The sequence below is a fragment of the Psammomys obesus genome, unplaced genomic scaffold (genome assembly GCF_907164565.1).
Source record: "Psammomys obesus unplaced genomic scaffold, mPsaObe1.curated_primary_1811, whole genome shotgun sequence".
NCBI lineage: Eukaryota > Metazoa > Chordata > Mammalia > Rodentia > Muridae > Psammomys > Psammomys obesus.
This window is the reverse complement of record NW_026587216.1, coordinates 46,581,044-46,603,014: the sequence shown is the minus strand read 5'-3', so window position 1 is coordinate 46,603,014 and position 21,971 is coordinate 46,581,044. Positions and strand designations below refer to the sequence as shown.

Below are 21,971 nucleotides of genomic sequence, written 5' to 3'. Positions count from 1 at the left end.
CTTTCTTTCTTTCTTTCTTTCTTTCTTTCTTTCTTTCTTTCTTTCTTTTCTTTCTTTCTCTCTCTCTCTCTCTCTTTCTTTCTTACTTTCTGCCTTTCTTTCAGAAAGAACTGTGCACTTATACATTTAGTGTATTTTACAATATTCTTTACAATGTTTATCAACTCTTGAATTCCTTCATGTCACAAAAATTTAAGGGCTCTTTTGAGGAATAGATAATTTAATAGCAAAACTTTAAAAATAATAAGTAAATACTAGAAAAATATGTAAAAATAGAACAATAATTACATTAAGTATAACATGGTGAGATTATGCAAAAATGTGATTACTGAAATATTTCATACTTATTACCAGCACATATTCTTATTAGAAAATACATCAAAAACCATTTTCAAGATGCTATTATGTAACATTAAATTAAGATTATTTGTTGTTTTTAATATAGGTTCAGTAAATAGGTTACCACTCCATTAAGAATTAATTCCTCATTCAACTGAAAGTTCTAATACTAGAACTTAAGCCAACACAAGAAGTTTCAGAAAAGAAGTGTGCTATGACAGGCCCTACTTCATTATCATTATACCTAATTATTCAGGAGGGAATTACAGAGAGAATGTATTATGTGGGTATTTACTTTTAACATGAAATAGAATAATAAAGAAATTAATCCTAACACCTATGATCCAGCACATGTGAGCTGGTGGAATACATAAACTGACATTACTTGCCAGCTTTGCTTGGCAAAAATATCACTGCATGGTAAATAACATGTATCTAAATTATGTAATTTATAAGTTTTTATGTATGACATATACAAAAGTTAATATATACATATAGCTGCCTCTACCAAATATCAAATAACTAAAATAATGGACAATTTTGTCTTCCAGGAATATCACAAGCTTGCCTGTATTCCTTCCCACTTCCCCAACTTCCATCTGTCATCTATATATTAACCTGGATAATAATTTTATCCATATGCTACTGAGCTTTGTAGAATTAAGTTTTGAGGATTCTCTGTGTATTCTGGTGACACACCACTAAATGCTGTTCTTTAAAGTATCTTTAAAATGAAGAAAATGAAATTCTTAGTAGATTTTGATTTTTTCATTAAAATCCTTAAACCAGACTCACAGATGTGGCCAATATTTGTCTAGAACATTCAGAGAGTCAACTGTTTCAGAAGGAAGATGAGGCTATTGTGAATTCATTTTAAAATAGGACACAAGGTACAGAGCTGAGTTTATTTGTCTTGAGCATAGCTAGCTGATGTTTTGGGAATTACTTGTTGAAAAGGCTTTCGTTTTCCCCTACTGAAATTTTTCTGTACCTCTCGAAGAAATTTCTGAAGAAAAAGTTTCCTTCTAGATATATGTTTGGGTGTATTTCTGAATTAGGCACTCCTTTTCACAGGTATCTAGTTTTCTACCTTCATGGAAACCAGTGTTTTCAACAGTAATTTCAAATAAGACTCAAATTTACATAATAATCTCTAAGGCTCTTTTTGTATGTTGAGTCTTTGTGTCTGATTGTCATAGTTAACTTAACTGCTACTACATATACTACAATGAAGCCTGCAAAAGTTTTGACTGGAACAAAAATGACTTTACTAATAAATGTGACTATACTTCGTACTGCAATAGTATTGAGTGCTGCACCCATGAATGACACAGGCTTCACTTAAGCTTTGTTTGTTTTTGGTTAGTGGAGTTTTGGTGTGTGTAAGTGCTACATATTGTTTTGCAGTTCATCCAGAGATATGGAAACTTTAAAATGGTATGGCATTTGATTTTTTTCTTCACTAACAGGTAGTAGAAAACAATTCCCACAGACTTCTTGCTTTGAAGCATTTTTTTTTTCAAATTAAACACAGTCTGCTTTTGTTGTGAAAGGTATTTGCAAAGATATTTGCATACTAGATTTCTTGGAGCATAGTGCAGTTTTCCCTCATCATAGTAAGGAGAAGGTTTATTTAGTCCAGTGTAATGAAGAAAACAGGTGAGCTTGCTTCTCCTTTAGTTTGTTACTCCTTTTTGCTCTGGAAATGATTACATGAAGAACAGTTCTTTGTTCCTCTTCATATCACACGGTGGGATGCTGGTTGCAGGCTACTGACATAACAAATAAAAACTAAGTCCCTTCCTCTTATTGAGGATTTTCCTGTCCTCATCCCAAATACCATGAAAATAAGACAGGCTAGGTTGTTAGTTTAAAATATTACAGTGTTTCAGTCTCTTCATAATCATTCGAGATATGTAAAAACAATTGCTAATCCTACAGTCTTGCAACATTATTATATTCACTCACCAATTTGAGTAAATTTTTTGCTTGACTGCATCTTATTCCAACATAGGCACAGACTGGCCTGTGGGAAAAATTTTCTGTGTTCTTTTGCAATGTGGATGCTTTTTATTTGATATCCTGCCCTTTATACTAGATATAAACTTCAAGAATCTGATAAATAATATCTGAATATTGTGTTATATTTTATGCTTCATAGTTATGTACCTGTAATTATTCTTGAATTTCATTCCAGATCAATTTCATGGTAATGGTTTGAGTACTTGAGGTTTTACCTTAAATATTTGTTAGGCAGAACCAGGATAGTGATGATTCTTAGGTAATTAAATCCCCCAATCCGTCTCACTGTGTATCCTGGCTAATTTCTTGAGCATGACTATGTGGCCGGAAGCAGAAGGTACTGTCAACCTCTGTGATGGCCACCCCTTCTCTAATTCCTACTGACATTTAATTAGCACTTATAGGCATTATTTCATTAAAATGTCTACTAAGCAGAGACTATGCAACCAGTTCTCTTTCCTAAACTGAAACTATTGGGATGGTCCAAAAATATGAAGGAAACCCACCCTGATGAAATTTGTTTGAAAGTTTTAGGTTTTTAAGTAATTTAAATTTTTTTTGCAAGTAAAATGTGTTATCAAAAGGTGTATTTAAATAAGGTATATTTAAATAACTTACGTTTAAATATTTAAATATTCTTCCAGTGTCTGGAAGAATAGTCTGAGGGTATGATTTATATACAAGCTGTTGAAAGATGAAAGAAAAGGGGCGAATGCATTCACATGAAAGTGAACAAAAGCAAAGCGAATAAAAGCGAAACAGCCCTGAGGTAGTAAAGGGCCCTCATACCCCTGTTCGGGACCTGTAGTTTTCCCGTAGGCACTTTAGATATAATTGCTTTCCCAAACTCCTTGTTTTTATTACCTGCATCATCATCATAAATTATACTTTGATCCTGAGAATAACGACTTGCTGGGCAGGCACAATGCCAAAGAAGAGTGGAGGAGAGGAAAATTTCCCGCTACGTCCTACGCAGCTAATATTCACAACCTTCAGGTACTGTCAGAGTGGTCTTCCAGGCCACTGAAGTTTTCAACCCCATCCATTTTCCTGGTAACACTAAATAAATAGTCCAGACTTTGCCACTCTTTGGGCTTTAAGAATGACAAGCCTGAATACATGTGTATAAGAGCAATTTAGTAACTCAGTATGTGTGTGAATATATATATGTATATATATATAATATATATGGTATTTATGTCTGCAACAACAATTATAGAAGAAGAGGTCTTGAACTTGAGAGTGAGTTGAGGAGACAGGCAAGGAGTGGGAAGGGTAGAAGCATAGGTGTTATTAACCATACTTATGTATGAAATTATCAAAGTAATAAAGATTTAAATTAAATAGTAATAAAACCTACATTTTATACTGTAAAAAAAAAAAAAAAAAAAAAAAGAATGACAAGCCTGAAAGCAGAGCTCTCCGGGAATGTGGTGTGGTACGATAAGCATGAGACCTGCTTCCACTCTGGGCAGCTCCAAATGGTCGAGCACTGTCCAACATTGTCTGCTTTCTTAAGGGTTAATCTAGATAACCCTCTCAACCACCTGGCCAGGAAACCTCAGAAGGAATGACTCATCCAAAGCCATGTGATGGGATGAACAGTTATCCAGTTAATGACATAATGGACTTACTCTTCCTCTCCTTGCAGTCCCTTGCAGTCCCTTGCAGAAATTTCAGACAGAACTGAGCTTGTCTGCTTTACCAAGTACACTGTTTGTCTGAGTTACTCAGAAAATTAGAACATTCCTTTACAAAAGTTTCTCTTTTAGATCATGACCAAAACCTAGACACATTTTCATTGACTGGACATTCTTACTCATGTTTAAAACTACCCAAATCTTTCTACCTTGTTACTGCTTTTCATGGCTGTTTGCTGACCTTCTTTGCTTTGCTTTTTTTCTTAATCTCTAATAAAATTGTGCTTAAGCTTTCTTCTTAGTTTCTTTCTCAGTTATTTTACTGATACAACTTGAACCCAATTAAAAACACCAATTTGCCTGGTAACTGGTTTTCATACATTGTTCACAGAGGTATAATATATGTATATTCCAGTTATGCCTGCTCTAAAATAGCAGGAGGGCAATAATATTACTAACAGTCATAGCAGCAGCCACCGTGACTGTCATTCACTGACGGTACATATGTGCCAATTACCCATATGTGACAATAATTTAGAGGTTCAAGTAATTCAGAGAGAGGGAATAATATGGATCATAATCCCCAATAAGTAAGCTGAGACCAGGAATTCTGCCTAGTTCTCAAGGACAATATTAGTTTATATATATACATATATATATATATATATGTATATATATATATATGTATATATATATACACACACATAATCACAGAACCCCTGTGACTGTATAACTGACATATCACTTCTTCTGTTTTCATCAAGATAATCCTTGAAAGCAAAGTATTCCAAGCATACAGTCATTTAATATAACATAAAACATACATCCTGCCTTCAAGCTGCTTCCACTAACCTATCACTACAACAAAGTCTAACTCAATCCTGTGAATAATTACTTTTTCTTCTTCAGATTCTCTTCTTTCTTTTTCTCAAACTGAGTCCTCTATTTAGTCTATTTTCAGCACCCGAAGACCACGGATCACACAGGAGTCATGATTCTTCCACACATCAGGTCTCAGCCTCAGTTTAGATTTGTTGCCACAGTTCCCTCGGTTCTCTAGCACTCTGACCTCTGTGCCCTATAGACCCATTTAAAGTTATCTATTGTCAAGTTTTAAGGACAGAGGAACAATTCACTTTGCAAAGTTATCGACTTTGCATGCTAGGTACTTGGTAGCACTTGTAAGATAAGCACTCACTCTTCTGATAAATAATTAATAATTAAGTCATTATCAGAGTATTGATCATTGGGTGACTTTGCTAGTTCCAACCTTTTTTCATCCTTATGGTTAATGTCTTAGTTTGTTAGAAGTTGTTTACACAAACTGATAAATACAATAAAACTACAAAGATTATATATTCTGAGTTATAAAATAGATTTCACCACAAATAGCAGTCAGCAACTTCAAATACTATAGAAACAAACAGATAAGAAGTGGCCACTTATTTCCTTTCTTTTCACTTTTTCTCCCTATTCCTCTTCTTTCTACTTTTCTCTCCCTTCTTTCCTTCCTTCCATCCTTCCTTCCTTCCTTCCCTCCTTCTTTTTTTTTTTTTTGGCAAGGTCTTACTAAGATTCTCAGGCTATATTATTTTGAAACTACTTGGTTCAAGCCATTCTCTTGCTGTATCCTCAGCCTTCTAAGTAACTGAAGTTGAAAGCATGTACTAGTCCTTCTCTACGCCTTACTTTTCTAAAGGCATTGCATTTAGTCCAAATCTAAAATCATTATAAAGCAGGATGTCACCAAATTTTTACTTACACACAAAAATGCTGGAAATGAAAGTATAAATTGCATAAAAAAACATTATACTTATTTTATTTCACATATGTTTCTATTTAATATATGGTGCATTTCATAAAATCTATTATATAATTTTAATAATCTTTATTTATTAACTTCCCAGTGCTTTACAAGGCCTTAAACAAAATGATAAACGTACAACAGAACCAGCCTGAGAAAACATGCTTACCTTTAAAAAAGACGAAATTTCCATCACTGTTCTCATAAACTGCATCGATACTGGGAGGCAAGCCCCTCCAGAAGTAAGTAATTTGCATGGGGTATCCATCCATCACCCTGTTGTTTCTCACCCGCCAGAACCATTGGTCCTGCAAAGCAAGCCAGAGCAATGCTCAGCATTTGTTCAAGCCTGGACAGCACTGGTGAGGTAACCATGCACTGGACAGTTCAGAAGCTAATTTAGTATCCTTATTTTCTTTCGTCAAAACCTGAGGGAGAGCTAAGACTTCATAATAAACTAGCTAGAAAATCCCTCAGTCACCAAACCATAGTGTGTGAATTAAAATCATGCCAAAATACTTTACTTTTACATTTGTAATTGTCTTAGGATTTGCTTAAATGGCAAATCAGGAGAAGCACAGACACGGTCCTGCCTGGTGGTGGGAGGGGGCTGTTCCCACAAATGCATGTACATTTTATATGGAGAAGAGTATTTTAGTACATACATAGGACCTCCATGCTACAGATGCTGAGGATTGAAGAGAAGTGTCATGTTTCTCTGGCCACATTAGAGCTGCAGTTTTTTTGTAATGATACATCATCAAATATGTCTCAGTTGGTAAGTAATGATAACTGTTATATAAGCAAATTTATCTTGAAAAAAAAAAACACTGTAGATTCCACTTTTTAGTTAATTTTCTCTCCTATCTGACTGTCCAAAATGCTTTACTTGCCTCCGTTTTAAAGTAGAATTCATGTCTATTCTTAGTCAAGATTTGCCCTGTTGTAACTGTTTACAAAGTTAATGAGTTATTAATTAGAGTGAACATAATGTATTCTGATATAAATCATTAATACTTGCCAGAAAAAAAATGCAACAAAAATCTAAGAAAAGTGATACATCTGCTGATGCCAAATAATTTTCTATTGAGTGTTTCAGAAGAAAGCTTATTCAAATTTTTGATATTAGAAAACATATTTTTTTTTGTAATGCTTTCAATTCTGGAGCATTTTAATTCATTTTAAATTTTACTATATTTCAAATACCCATACATGTAACACAATATATTTTATTTGAAATTGAATATGTTTAGTATTTAGACAAATGCATGTCACAGTTTACTTTGGTTTCAATGCTCTCTGCCCTTCTCCCAATTCAGGTATCTGTGAATAACCTGGGAGAAAGTCTGACAAAATTCTGTGTGGAAACAGTTGACCTTGCTGTGCTTGCTAGGCTTTACTCAAGCATTGAAACACAGTCTACTGAGAATTACTTCATGTCACCTCAGATGATAATATGATACCTGTCACATTGCACTTAGTTATTGTTCTAACCAGTATAGGCTGTCTTCTCTTCAAATCCAATTCTTTAAAGAAAACAGTAACATCATTACTGTCTCTGAATTCACATCCTATTCTTTTCCTCTTTCTTAACAACCTTGTAATTTTCGTCAAGACGTTAGACCTTGATTTAATAACCAACTACTGTCTAAGTCTCAGTGTGATTATTATTCTAACTACAGAGGAATGCAGAGGCATGGCGACATGCTGACTCTCATAGTGATGATTCAAATTATTATTATTTTCTAAATATTAAAATTTTTGCTCATGAGGAGAAAACGGAGGCTCGTCAGATTGAAGAAGTTGTGAGCCCTCTTCCAAGGTAATACATTCAGTAAACGCTTTTTGGGATAGAGGAAAATCTTCAGTGGAGTTGCCTGCAAATTGGGAGGGAGCTCTAGGGAGCATCTTCTGTACACTGTCACCTACACTTGGGTGATACGGCTGTCTTTGATTCCGTATGCTCCTGTAACCATAATGAACACACTGGTTCACCAAGGTAGAGATAGGCCAAATCATCTTTTTGTTTTTTAATCTGTCTTTTGTACTTTATTTGGATTAAACAGCCATTTATTTACATATGCAAGGAAAAGTTATATTACAAGAATTATACTGTAAGAGGTCAATGTATATTTAACAGGCAAACTTCTCAAAAAAATTTTTTTTACCAAATCACCATTTAGATGATATATGTCTTTCTCTCTCTCTCTTCTTCTCTCTACATCTATAAATTTTCAAACAGAAGAAATTGTTTTTATGTTTATCTACATGACTTGATATCATGGTAATCTAAGCAAAAGAACTCATTGGCTGTATAAGCTACTAGAAAAATACCTTTTGCAACTACAGATTTGTTCATGATGGCTAACGTGACCTGGAAATATTGTTTTGCTTTAATGTAATGTGGTTAAATTAAAAATATTTTTTCAATGACATTTTCAGAAAATGCCATTGGCAAAATAAGAGTCTATGACAAAGAAGTAGAAAATATTTACATCCAGATCACAGGGGCTAATAATACAGCAAGTACATAGATCTCTTTAAAAAATGAAACCTAAAAATAAAATATAAACACCTAAGAATCAAATAATGTCAAAATAGAAAGATAAATAGAAAGAAAGGAAGGAAAAAAAGAAGAAACAAAAAAGGAAAAAAAGAAAGAAAGACAGAAAGAAATGAAGGACAGGAAGCACCTTGTGAGCACAGGAATAGAGATACAACCTGACCTATAGCCAGTTAAACAAGAGTAGAAACTATTCTATGACACTATCTTTCTTATCTGGTAAGCTTTAATGTTCTGACTCATAGAAACAGTATCTCTCACATATTCCTGGTTGGAACACAACATGACACAACACCTGTGAATATCAACAACACTATATATGATTGTTATATATGATCGTATTACATATGCATTGTTTCTTTTAACAAATCGTTTCAGTAGCAATTTACCCCAAATCAAGATGGTGCTTCTCCAACTGGTAACTGTAATGCAATATAATAAGATACAAAGAACTCTGTCTTTAGCATCTATCATGCTATCATGTGAAGAGTGATAAGAAAATCTTACATGTGTATTGATAGATTTACACAAAATTACATCTACATATATAAATATATAATGTAGATATTGCTTATGCTTGGATTTACATACCAAATGCATATAAGGAAAACAGAAACTAGGAGGTGAAATGGAGATTCTTAAATGTTCTTGTTTGTATTTTTGGAAAACTTTTATAAACATATCTTAAAAACATGTATTCACTAAAAATTTCTGGAAGACAAAGGCAATATACAAAGACCTTGAAACACATGAAGTTTGTAAATGCATATGATGGATACAAACTATTCTGAGTACATGGAAGTGTATCAAACGTCCTTAAACTTGATGTAGAAATTGGCTATAACAAATAATACCGATGCCAACCTTTGCTCATAATATATACACAGATGTTAGTGTGTGTGTGTGTGTGTGTGTGTGTGTGTGTGTGTGTGTGTGTGTATTTGTGGTGTGGGAGGAGCTTATGATAGTGTCTCACGATGTAACCATAGGTGAATGGAATTCATGATCTAGACCAGGGTGACCTCAAACATGAAGATCCTCCTGTATGTATCTAAAACAAATATACATAATTCCATATAAATTAAATTAGTATGTGCTCCATTTGATCATAATAATTGTATACTAGAAGCATAAAATCAAATATGGTGATACCAAACAAGTAATACCACTAGTGTTTAGATTATTCGCCTGAAGTAATAAGTAATATCACTATTAATATCACTAGTAAACAAGTAACATCACTAGTGTTTAGATTATTCGTCTACCGAGCATTCCAGTATGTCAAGAGTAGGAATCTATTCCTACTGTGTTAGATATATTACTCTTCAATATTAGGAAAGAAATATCAAGTTGATAACTTGGGGATGAAAAAGGAACTGTAAGGGAGGCAAAGATTAGATGTGTCTTGCAAAAGTAATATGCTTCAGGGAAGCTTGTACTATCTTGTCGCAGTAGCTGACATAAGCTGTTTTGTTGTTACTGTTGTTTGTTTTTCGATTGCTTGCTTTTTTTTAAGTTTTTATTTTTTGATGTATAAACATTACAGAACAGCCTATTTAAGACAACCATTAGAATAGGCTTCTTACTAAGACAGTCATGAATGTGTGCAATGATTTTTCTATTACGAGATTCACAGCTCATCAATGTAAAATCGACCAGAGGGAATTCTGGGAATAAAGATACAGCAGTCCATCTGCCCTGGGTAAGCCCTTTGCATAAGTGTCTACACTTTTGAAAAATGATCAAAACACAGACCCACTGTAGAGGCAGAAGGAAATAACATATTAGCAAGTTGTTTCCCAAAAGATTTTAAACTTTATAATGCCGAAAATTTTCTAAAATACTCGTAAGAAATCATTAGTTATAGTTGACATTTGAATTTAGAATGGTAAATTCTTAAGTAAATAAATACAGGTAGGTGTTTGTAAGCAGAGAGCTAACAGTTCAGAATACGTTGCTCACTACTGTGCTAAACAGATGTAGTAATTTGAGCAGTTTGGACATATTTCTAAAACTCCTTTAATTTTCGTTTAGTTCGTATTGAAAAAAAATCTGGACACTGAAAGATTAAATAACATGGTTGCGGTTGATACATACCACTATTTTATTCATTAGTATTTATTAAATCATAACAGTGCATAAAATTTTTGAAAATTAAAACTTTAGAGACACCAATGCAGAATTAAATGATTATACACAAAGGCAAAAGCCTCCATTTTATCACGTTTCCACACATAACTAATGACCAGTGAAGAAGTGATGCTCCTTTCTCCCCAGTGATGAAAGACCTTAGGAGAAAATGGAAGAGAACAACTGCTGACCCTGTGCTCACTAGCTTTCCCCGTGATTCTTCTTGAACCTATGCTTGTGCAGAATGCGCGCAATGGTTATCATCCAGGGCACGTCATTGTGTGGGGGAACAGGAAAACCCACACACAATTGCACAACACAGCAACATTTATATTTAATATTTTTTTTCTTCTGGGATTGGATATAAGGAATATTGGCAAGGTGATGAAATTCCAGTTTGGATATCTAATATTAGGTGCTATAATCATAAAGCATTCATTTTACTTCATTGTATTAGAAGTTCTAGATATTAAAAAAACCTACTAAAAACAACAAATACCCTAAAATTGTATATTCAGTTTGAAAGACCAAAGTTGATTCCAAATGTATTACACCTTGACTCTACGAAAATGGGAACTACCAATCACTGAGTATGAGCCACAAAACAGCTGTCACTAAACAGAATTACCTTTCTTTCATTTTTCATCTGAAAAAAGTATTTGCCATAAAATTGTTTGATATAAACCTATTTTTTTAAGGTATGCTACACGATAGGCTCAGTGTAGAGCTTTTGAGACACAGTCTCTCTCTAATGTCCAGGCTAGCTTTGAACTTACTGTGTAGATCAGGCTGGTTTCAAGTGTGAAGGTTACTATCTGCCTCAACTTACTGACTTAATTGAGCTTTTGGCACCGATTCAAAGTGTCTTTTCAATAGTGCCACGTTTTGTTCTTTTCCTCAGTCCATTGCACTCTGAATTTCTGTTCTTTGTCCTGGTTCTGTATGTATTCATTTGTCCTCTAAAGCATCACACCCCTCACCCTGTGAATATCCAAAGATAGAACAATCAAAATAAACCAGCAGCTTTTCTTCGAGGCTTCAACTTAACAGGGCCCAGTTGTTTTATATTTCATGGAAACTCTTGATTGTGCTTACTTTCTCTCTTGCCCAAACATAACCCACTGTGCACATAGCCAAGTGGCAAGTATGCTCTTCTGTCTGTTTTCTAAAAGACTCCTATATTGCCTTTCAGGTGACCCTCCTACTTACTGCCACTAATATCCCCCTACTCATGCTCTCCTGCGCAATGTGCCAAGACCCTGTCAGGCTGTGGGGGTTGGAGGTGTGAGAAGACTTACCATAGGATGCCGGAACTGTCAAAGATAGGAGACCACACTAGGGAGTTTAGTTTCACCATTTTCCTGAACGAGCCACATTCTTTCTCTACAGACCTTTCCAGAACACAAGAAGAAAGGTACAAGGCTGGAAGTTGTGGAAGGGAGAGCAAATGTGTGCTTTCAGAACAATGTATTCAACAGAAACAGTCAAGTCTCCACTTCACTGAGCCAGGTCAGAGGCAAAGGGGGTGAGAAGAATGCCCCCCTAGGCAGGGTGCTCCTGAGAAACACTTTATATTACCAGTGAAGTGGATACAAAGTTACCTGTCAACATAAATGTGTTAAAGGCCTGTGTTGAATTAGAAATATTTTCCTAAGGGATAAGGGCAGCTGGGGCAGAGAACTCCCAAGAAGAGCAACTCAAGACACCTTGAAAGATTCCTAAGTGAGGTTGTTCCAGAGGCCACTGGCATTTGTTGCCATAACAGCAGGGACCAACTCTTATTACCAGTGCTTAATTGCTTTATGCTAATATGCTCTTGAGAACATCCCTTCTGCTCCCACTGTTCCACTCAGCTTTGTTTACTCAAAAACAGAGTTCAAAAGGTAATTGCCCTTCTTTACACTCCAAGTGAATCCCCAACAAACAGCTCCTTGGCAAAACTGTTGCTACCAAGATGCCTGAGGGAAATCAGGTGACCTCAGTGTTAGAAAATGGAAACTCCTAAGATTCTGCTTCATGCTGTCAGGGAAACAAAAATGAGTTAGAGATGCCATTTGTTGCTGCTGTAGGGGGAAATGGGCACCTTCTGCAGTATTAAAACAAGTAAATAGGCTTCCTAATCTTGAACTCAGTAATGGAGCTTTGTATGTTCATAGCGGGGCAGAGAGACAGGAACTCACTATATAGCAACAATCATCCTGCCCTGGTATTCACTGTATAGTTGTGGCCCAGGCTCCCTTGCAGTCATGGCCATCATGCTCTTTCAGCCTTTAAAATACATTACCACTAAGCACTTTTTAAAAATTTTTCTGAGAAACTGGTAACTAAAGATCGAAAAATGAGTAAAGTTAAGTACAGAGAAGCTAAGTATAGCAACAGGGATCACTTGGACATAAACAGATACTTAACTAGAGTGTTTAAAGGCTAAGAGAAGCTTCAGCAGCCAGTGCTGATGCGGAAGGATGCTATTGTCTGAACTTTCATAGGTAATTTTTAAAATTAATTTTGATATTATAATATAATTATTTGTCCATTTATTTACCTTCCTCCAAAGCCTTCCTTGACTCTCCCATCTCCTTGATCTCTCAAATTCAGCCTCTTTTTCTTTCATTGTTGTCACATAAGTCTGTGTATATATGTGCATGCACACACGCAAGCACATGCACACACACCTATCCATGCGTGCACACACATTCCAAAAGAACACAAACACAACCTGCTCAGTTTGTATAGTACTATACACACACACACACACACACACACACACACACACACACACACATATATATATATATATATATATATATATATATATATGTCTTCAGGGCTGACCAACTGGTGTGCTTTTTCCTTGGGAAGAGGATTTCTCCCGCTTCCAGTAATTCTTATTTGTCTCTGTTCTTTCCCTAAGTTTAGGCCTCCTGAGTTTTCTGCCTTTTACATTAGCATTGTTTCATTTCATTGGTGTCATTCCTTTAAGGGTATTAGAAAACATAATATTGAAATACATTATACATCACACAATGGAGGCAAACAACAACAACAACAAAAATCTGTCAGGATGATGGTGAACATTTCCAAAAAAGGGGGGATATGACATGAAGGCTAGGTGGAAGTCACATAGATAAAGTACAGCACTGTGTGCTAGGGCACTACAGGTAAGTAAGGAGAAACTGTTGTAGAAGCAACGACTTGTAAATGGGAAGTGGAACAGAAAGAAGGGAGCTTAACAAGGCACAGGTCAATGACATTAACACTAAAACAAAATAGCTAAAAAGACAAGTATTGAAACAGGGTAAGAAACAGAGAAGGAAAAGTAAAAAGCACATTAAAGACACATGTAGAATGAGGATCCAGGAGACCACACAGTGAGGTGCCTAAGTATATTGCAGCTAATAAAGAATAAGTCAAATCATGCTTGAGTTGCTAAAAAGGAAAGGAGTTCCTGTAACATATTTAATAGGAAGGAAAACTCCTTGCTTAATCACGTACAGCATTTCAAATGCCTAACTATGCTCATTTACAACTTTTATATTTGGGGTTATGGTTGAATGTTTGAGTGTAGTTGTGAATACAAAATCCTGTCTGTATTTTTGTAAGGATTCTAATTCATACAAAAATGCTAGTGTAATAAACCTTTTATTTCTGCTTATATTTGGAGGGAAAGACATTCAGGTCCTCTGCAGGAGCAGCCAATGTTCCTCAGTGCTGAATCATCTCTTTAATCATGAAAATAATTACTTAAATTTTGTGAATATTCTTTGTATGCAAAAATAAATAAATCAATGTAAAAACCATTTTGTATTCAGACTGGCTTTTTTCCCCACTCAATATCTATGGCTCAGGTTTGTTTTTTTTCCCCCTTCAGGTTACAATGAAATCATTACTTTTGAAAGAGAACTGAATCAATAAGGTTACTGATGCATAGCTTGAGTGAATTAATGATTCATGATCTCGCTTATCAGCCTCTCAATAGGTGTTCAAGATCATTAGTAATCTGTGTGTGTGTGTGTGTGTGTGTGTGTGTGTGTGTGTGTGTGCATTTCACAGTGAGTGTAGAGGCCTGAGTATAACTTTGGTTGCTGATTCTGACCTTGTTTGTGATGGGTCTCTTTTCTTCCACTGCTGTGTGCACTAGGCTAGCTGAGCTGTGAGACTAGATATTTTTATGTCTTCTCTGATGTCCAACTTGAGGCTCAGGGATGACAGATGTACTACTTTTTTTGGATTTGACATGGGTTTAGAAATCCAAAACTGACATCTTCATGCAAGAACAGCAAGCACTTTAAGCACTGAATCAATCACCTCAGAAAATACATACCTGACAATTAAAATTACTTTGTTAGTACTGATTACAAGTAAAATGTGTCCTTGTGTTATGGTTTGTAGAACTTTTGAAAATGTAAATTAGACTGTGTAAATTTAAAGCTGAAAATGACAAATAAATGGATATGAAGAAGGCCCAAGGTAATATTAAAATAGCTGTGTGAGCTGAACGTTACCACACGATTCAATCTTATTCAAAATAAACTGTTACGTAACATAATTCTCATTAGTATATAAATGTGTCCCTGAATTCAGTGTGTAAAACTAGACTGCAGAAGCAAATAGTAGTTTGGAAATGTCACAAGTAGACACTCCTCCTTCTCTTTCCTTTGACTTTTTAGAGTGCATTCCTTACTCTAGTGTCTTCATTATGGACACAATAAGCATTACTGTTATAGCTATTTTCCTTAAAAATTAAAAACAAAAATATTAATAGCAAGCAATCAGCAGATATGAAAACATATGCCTGTATTCATAGCATAAGAAAACAGGAGGCTCAAAATTTAAGTCCTTCCTGGACAACACAGCAAGACTCTTAAAAACAAACAAACTAACTAACAAAAAATATCAAGACTTCATTTATATGATTAAAACTTCATATTAAAAAATCATCATTGACAAAGTAAGAGTATAAGACAAGGACTAAATAAAAACACTATTAAAATTAATATAGACCGACTTCCTTTGTAGCAATGTTCTATTGTCTTCATTTTTTTTGTTGAACTTCCCCAATTTTCATAATATTGAAGCCTCCACGGCTTCAATAGTGTTAATGAAATAATATTATTTTTGTTGAATCTTTACAGTCTTTTCTTTCACCAGACTCTGTCATAATTATATTTTGTTAGCAAGAAATAGTGAAAATATGACTATGCACAGAAACACAGGAGATGAATGAAGGCTAATACTATTTAATAGCTTTTTCTATACTATTTGGCTTCACTTTTATTTTGTTTACACTACTGACCCATTGTTGCACTGGTTACAAACAAGTAAAAGCAATCTAGGCTGATGAAACCGAACATCTACATTGAAATGTTGTATGTTCAGAGTCTGACATCAACACACAATCACGGCGCTAGTCTCAACTCACATCACAACTCTTTCTCTTTCTCTCTCTCACACACAAATACACACACACCATTCACACAATATGTACTCAGAAAATTTAAGTTATTTTTAAAATATATTGATAAATCATTTATTTGAAACAAATAAGACTTTTATTACTTAAAAAAATCTTATATTACTTAAAAATTAGGAAGAATGGAAGGGAGGTGAATTGTGCTAGCAATGTATGAGGAAACCAATTTTCAATAATTATTTTTTTCTATGCTTGGTCCATGGTTGATTCATCAGTCTCTACAGGCCTCCCTCCGCACCCCCCACGCCCAGCCGCCCAATCGCAGAGTTTTTGGCTGATGCTTGCCTTGTGGCACTTGTGTCCCCTCTAGGTCTTTGTGTCTCTTCCTTATCCATGAGATTCATAGCACTAACCTTCAAGAAGAAATTTGAAACATCTCATACAAGCAACTTAACGGCTTACCTGAAGGTCCTAGAAAAAAAATGAAGCAGACACACCCAAGAGGAGTAGACAGCTATAAATAATCAAACTCAGGGCTGAAATCAATAAATTAGAAACAAATAAAACAATTCAACTAATCGATAAAAACAAGAGCTGGTTCTTTGAGAAAATCAAAAATATCGACAAACCCTTAGCCAAACTAACTAAAAGGCAGTGAGAGGCTATTGAAATCAGTAAAATCAGAAAAGAAAACAGGCACATAACAAGAGACACTGAGGAAATTCAAAAGATCATTAGGTCTTACAAAAGCCTATGTGCCACAAAATTTGAAAATCTAAATGGCAAAGGAAAATTTTCTTGATAGATTCAATTTATCAAAATTAAATCAGGATCAGGTAAATAGATTGAATAGTTTATATCCCCTAAAGAAATAGAATTGGTCATCAAAAGTCTCCCATCCAAAAAAAGACCAGGGACAGATGGTTTCAGCACAATTCTACTACCATACCTTCAAAGAAGAGCTAACTCCAAACGATTCTACAAAATAGAAACAGCAGGAATATTAGCAAACTCATTGTATGAAGCCACAGTCACCTTGATACCTAAACCACACAAAGATCCAACAAAAAAAGAGAACTCCAGGCCTATCGCTCTTATGAACATTGATGCAAAAATATTCAATAAAATACTTGCAAACCGAATACAAGAACACATCAAAGATATCATCCACCATGACCAAGTAGGCTTCATCCCAGGCATGCTGGGGTAGTTCAATATACAGAAATCCACCAATGTGATCCACCATATAAACAAACGAAAGGAGAAAAACTATATGATCATCTCCTTAGATATTGAAAAAGCATTTGACAAATTCCAGCACCCATTCATGTTTAAAGTCTTGGAGACATCAGGGATACAAGGCAAATACCTAAACATAATAAAGACAATATACAGCAAGCCTATAGCCAACATCAAACTCAATGGAGAGAAACTTAAAGCAATCCCACTGAAATCAGGCAAAAAGCAAGGCTGCCCACTCTCTCCATATCTTTTCAACATAGTACTTGAAGTCGTAGCTAGAGCAATAAGACAACTAAAGGAGATCAAAGGGATAAAAATCAGAAACGAAGCAGTCAAAGTATCACTATTTGCAGATGATATGATAGTATACATTAGTCACCCTAAAAAATTCAACAAGAGAACTCCTTCAACTGATAAACACCTTCAGCAAAGTGGCTGAATACAAATTAACTCAAAAAAGTCAGAAGCCTCCTGTATACCAAAAGGTCTGAGATAGAAATTATTGCAACAACACCCTTCACAATAGTCACTAATAACATAAAACACCTTGGGGTGACTCTAACCAAGCAAGTGAAAGACATGTTTTTTTTAAAAAAAAAAATTCAAGTGTCTGAAGAAAGACAGTGGAGAAGATATCAGAAGATGGAAAGATCTCCCGTGCTCATGGATTGGTAGAATTAACATAGTGAAAATGCCCATCTTTCCAAAAGCAATCTAAAGATCCAATGCAATTCTCATCAAAATACCAACACAATTCTTTACAGACCTTGAAAGAAAAATTCTCAACTTCATATGGAAAAACAAAAAACTGAGAATTTCCAAAACAATCCTGTACAACAACAGATCATCTACAGGTATCTCCATCCCTGATCTCAAGCTGTATTACAGAGCAATAGTATTTAAAAAACGCTTGGCACTGGCAAAGAAATAGAATCATGGATCAATGGAATCAAATAGAAGAAATCAACCCACACATCTTCGGATGATTGATTTTTGACAAAGAAGCCAAAACCATAAAATGGAAAAAAGACAGCATCTTCAACAAATGGTGCTGGTCTAACTGGATGCCTACATGTAGAAAAATGCAAATAAATCTATATTTATTACCCTACACAAAACTAAAGTCTAAGTGGATTAATGACCTCAACATAAAACCAGACACACTAAACGAGCTGGTGGAAAAATTGGGGAAGAGCCTAGAACTCATTAGCACAGGAGACAATTTCCTGAACAGAAAACCAACAACACAGGCTCTAAGATCAACAACCAATAAATGGGACCTCATAAAACTGAAAAGCTTATGTAAAGCAAAGGATACTGTTGTCAGAACAAAACAACAGCCTACAGACTGGGAAAGGATCTTCACCAACCCTATATCTGACAGAAGGCTAGTATCCAGAATATATAAAGAACTAAAGAAGTTAAAAAGCAACAAATCAAGTAATCCAATTAAAAAATGGGGTACAGAGCTAAACAGAGAATTCTCTGTAGAGGAATTCAGAATGGCAGAAAAACACTTAAAGTAATGCTTAAGTCATCTTTAGTCATCACGAATATGCAAATAAAAACACCCCTGAGATTTCACCTTGCACCCATCAGAATGATTAAGATAAATAACTCAAGTGACAACACATGCTGGAGAGGATGTGGAGAAGGGGGAACCCTCCTCCATTGCTGTTGGGAAAGTAAACTTGTACAACCACTCTGGAATTAGGAATAGTGCTTCCTCAAGATCCAGCTATACCACTCCTAGGCATATATCCAAAAGATGCTCAAGTACACAACAAGAACATTTGCTCAACCATGTTTGTAGCAGCTTTATTTGTAATAGCCAGAAGTTGAAAACAAAACAGATGTCCCTCAAGAGAAGATTGGATACAAAAATTGTGGTACTTTTACACAAAGGAATACTACTCAGCAATTAAAAACAAGGAAATCATGAAATTTGCGGGCAAATGGTGGGATCTGGAAAATATTATCCTGAGTGAGGTATCCCAGGAGCAAAAAGACACACAGGGAATATATGCACTTATAAGTGGATATTAGACATATAATATAGGATAATCATACTAAAATCTGTACATCTAAAGAAGCTAAGCAAGAAGAAGGACCCTGGGTAAGATGATCAATCCTCTCTCAGAAAGACAAATGGGATAGACATTGGAAGAAGGAGAAAACAGGAAACAGGACAGGAGCCTACCACAGAGGGCCTCTGAAAGGCTCTAGTGTATCAAAGCAGATGCTGAGACTCATAACCAAACTTTGGGCACAGTGCAGGGAATCTGATGAAAGAACGGGGAAATAGTAAGACTTGGAGAGGATAGGAGCTAATCAATGAGAGCAATAGAACCAAAAAAATCTGAATACAGGGGTCTTTTCTGAAAATGATACTCCAACCAAGGGCCATTCATGGATATAACCTATAACCTCTGCTCAGGTGTAGCCCCTGGCAGCTCATTGTCCAAGTAAGGTGAATAGGGACTGTCTGTTTGATCACCTCCTTCTGGTGAGGGAACAGCCTTGCCAGGCCACAGAGGAGGACAATGCAGCCAGTCCAGATGAGACCTGATAAGCTAGGGTCAGATGGAAGGGGAGGAGGACCTCCCCTATCAGTGGACTTAGAGAGGGGCATGGGAGGAGATGAGGGAGGGATGGTTGGATTGAGAAGGAATGGGGGAGGGTGCTGCAGCTGGAATACAAAGTGAATAAACTGTAATTAATATAAAAACATAAAAATTAAAAAATGATTCCTGGTACTCTGCCCAAAATTTGGCTATGTGTCTCAACATCTGCTTTGAAACCTCAATCAGTAAGTAGAGTCTTTCAGAGACCTTTTGTGGTAGGTTCCTGTCTTGTTTCCTGTCTTCTCCTACTTCCAATGTCTATATTATTTGCCCTTCTGGGCTTGGATTAAAGCTCTTCCCTAGGGTTCTCCTTGTTGATTAGCTTATTTAAGAGTATGGATTCTAGTATGTTTATCCTATATTATATGGCTAACATCTACTTATAAATGAGTATATACCATATGTGTCTTTCTGCTCTTGGGTCACCTCACTCAGGATGATCTTTTCTAGTTCTATCAATTTGCCTACAGATAAATAAATGATTTCCTTGTTTTTAATTGCTGAGTAGTATTCCATTGTGTAAATTTACCAAAATTTCTTTATCCATTCCTCAATTGATGGAAATCTAGATTGTTTCCAGATTCTGGTTATTACAAATAAATCTGCTATGAATATAGTTGAGCAAATGTCCTTATTGAATAGTGAGGCATCTTTTGGGTATATGGTGAGGAGTGGTATATCTGGATCTTGAGAGAGCACCATTCCTAATTTTCTTAGACAGTGCCAGATTGATTTCTAAATTGTTTTATAAGTTTATATTCCCGCCAGCAGTGGAGGATGGTTCCCCTTTTGCCACTATCTCTCTTGTATGTGTTGAAACTTGAAATTTTGATCTTAACCATTCTGATGGAGTAAGGTAGAATCTCAGGGTCATTGTGATTTGCATTTCTCTGATGGTCAAAGACATTGAGCATTTTTTTAAGTGTTTCTCTGCCATTTGATATTCTTCTGTTGAGAATGAAGGTCTGTTTAGCTCTCTACCCCATTTTTTTAAAAATGGATTACTTGGTTTCTTGGTGTATCAACCAAGGACCGTGCATGGATACAACTCAGACTCCCTTCTTAGATGTAGCCCATGGGCAGCTTAGGCTCCATGTGGGTTCCCTAGTAAGAGGGGCAGGGGCAGTCTCATGGGAATTTTGGTTGTCTGTTTTTTGGTCACCTCCCTTTGGTGAGGTGACCTTACTAGACCACAGAGAAAGAGGATCCATAGAGTCCTGATGAGACCTGATAGTAAGGGAGGAGGAACTCCTTAATCAGTGGACTAGGGGAGGGGGATGGTGGGGAAGAGGCAATGAGGGTAGGACTTGGATAAGATAAGGGAGGGTGCTATTGCAGGGATACAAGATGAATAAATTGTAATTGATAACAATAATAATGAATAATCAAAAATATTAAAGATATTTTTAAATAAAAAGTTATTTTAAAAATTTTTTAAGAAATACTATTTGAAGACATTGATACATTGATCAAAACTCATTTTCTAGATTAGTATTGTTTATATGGTAGCCACTGGCTACAAGTGACTACTACATTTACAGAAACTTCATACAGTGGGAAGGCCATTCCGAACATCGGTTAGGCATACCACAAATGATCAATAGACACAGGATTCCAGGAGAAGTGCACCATGGCCTGCTCTGCCATGGCGGCATGTTCCATTAAAGAACATTGTCCTAGAAAATTACATTCTGTTGTAAGTTAATGGGATATTATGCCCCTTTTAATATACGCTCCAATATGCCTAAACCCCGTGCCCCTGCTCAGATGTGGCCAACTGGCAGGTCAGTCTCCATGTGGATCTCTGAGGGAGGGGAGCAGGGGCTGCCTCTATCATGAACTCAGTTGACTGCTTTCTGATTACTTGCTCCTGGTGATGCAGCCTTGCCAGGCCACGGAGGAAGAAGATCCAGGCAGTCCTGATGAGACCTAACAAGCTATGAGCAAATGGCAGTAGTGGAGAACACCCCCTTTCAGTGGACTAAGGGAAGGGGGTAGGGGAAAGAGGGAGGAAGGGTGGGACTGGGGGGTGTTGAGGAAGGGGGCTTCAACTGGCGATATATAATGAATAAATTGTTAAAAAATAGAATTAAAAAAGAATAATTCATAAATGGAATAGTGTTCTAAATCTATGAGAAAATAATCAATGAGACAAATCTCAGCACTAGTGTTTGTAAAGTCTTTAGTAGGAGATTAG

The 21,971-nt window shown here is 35.8% G+C and overlaps 1 protein-coding gene across 1 annotated transcript in view; it reads right to left on the bottom strand.

The window, feature by feature from the left end:
- Mmp16 (matrix metallopeptidase 16) overlaps positions 1–21,971 on the bottom strand; it is a 247,066-nt gene that overhangs the window by 21,876 nt on the left and 203,219 nt on the right. Inside the window, exon 7 of the mRNA XM_055603625.1 lies at positions 5,975–6,113. Within this exon, the coding sequence (XP_055459600.1) occupies positions 5,975–6,113 (139 nt within the window). The remainder of the gene's footprint in view (positions 1–5,974; positions 6,114–21,971) is intronic.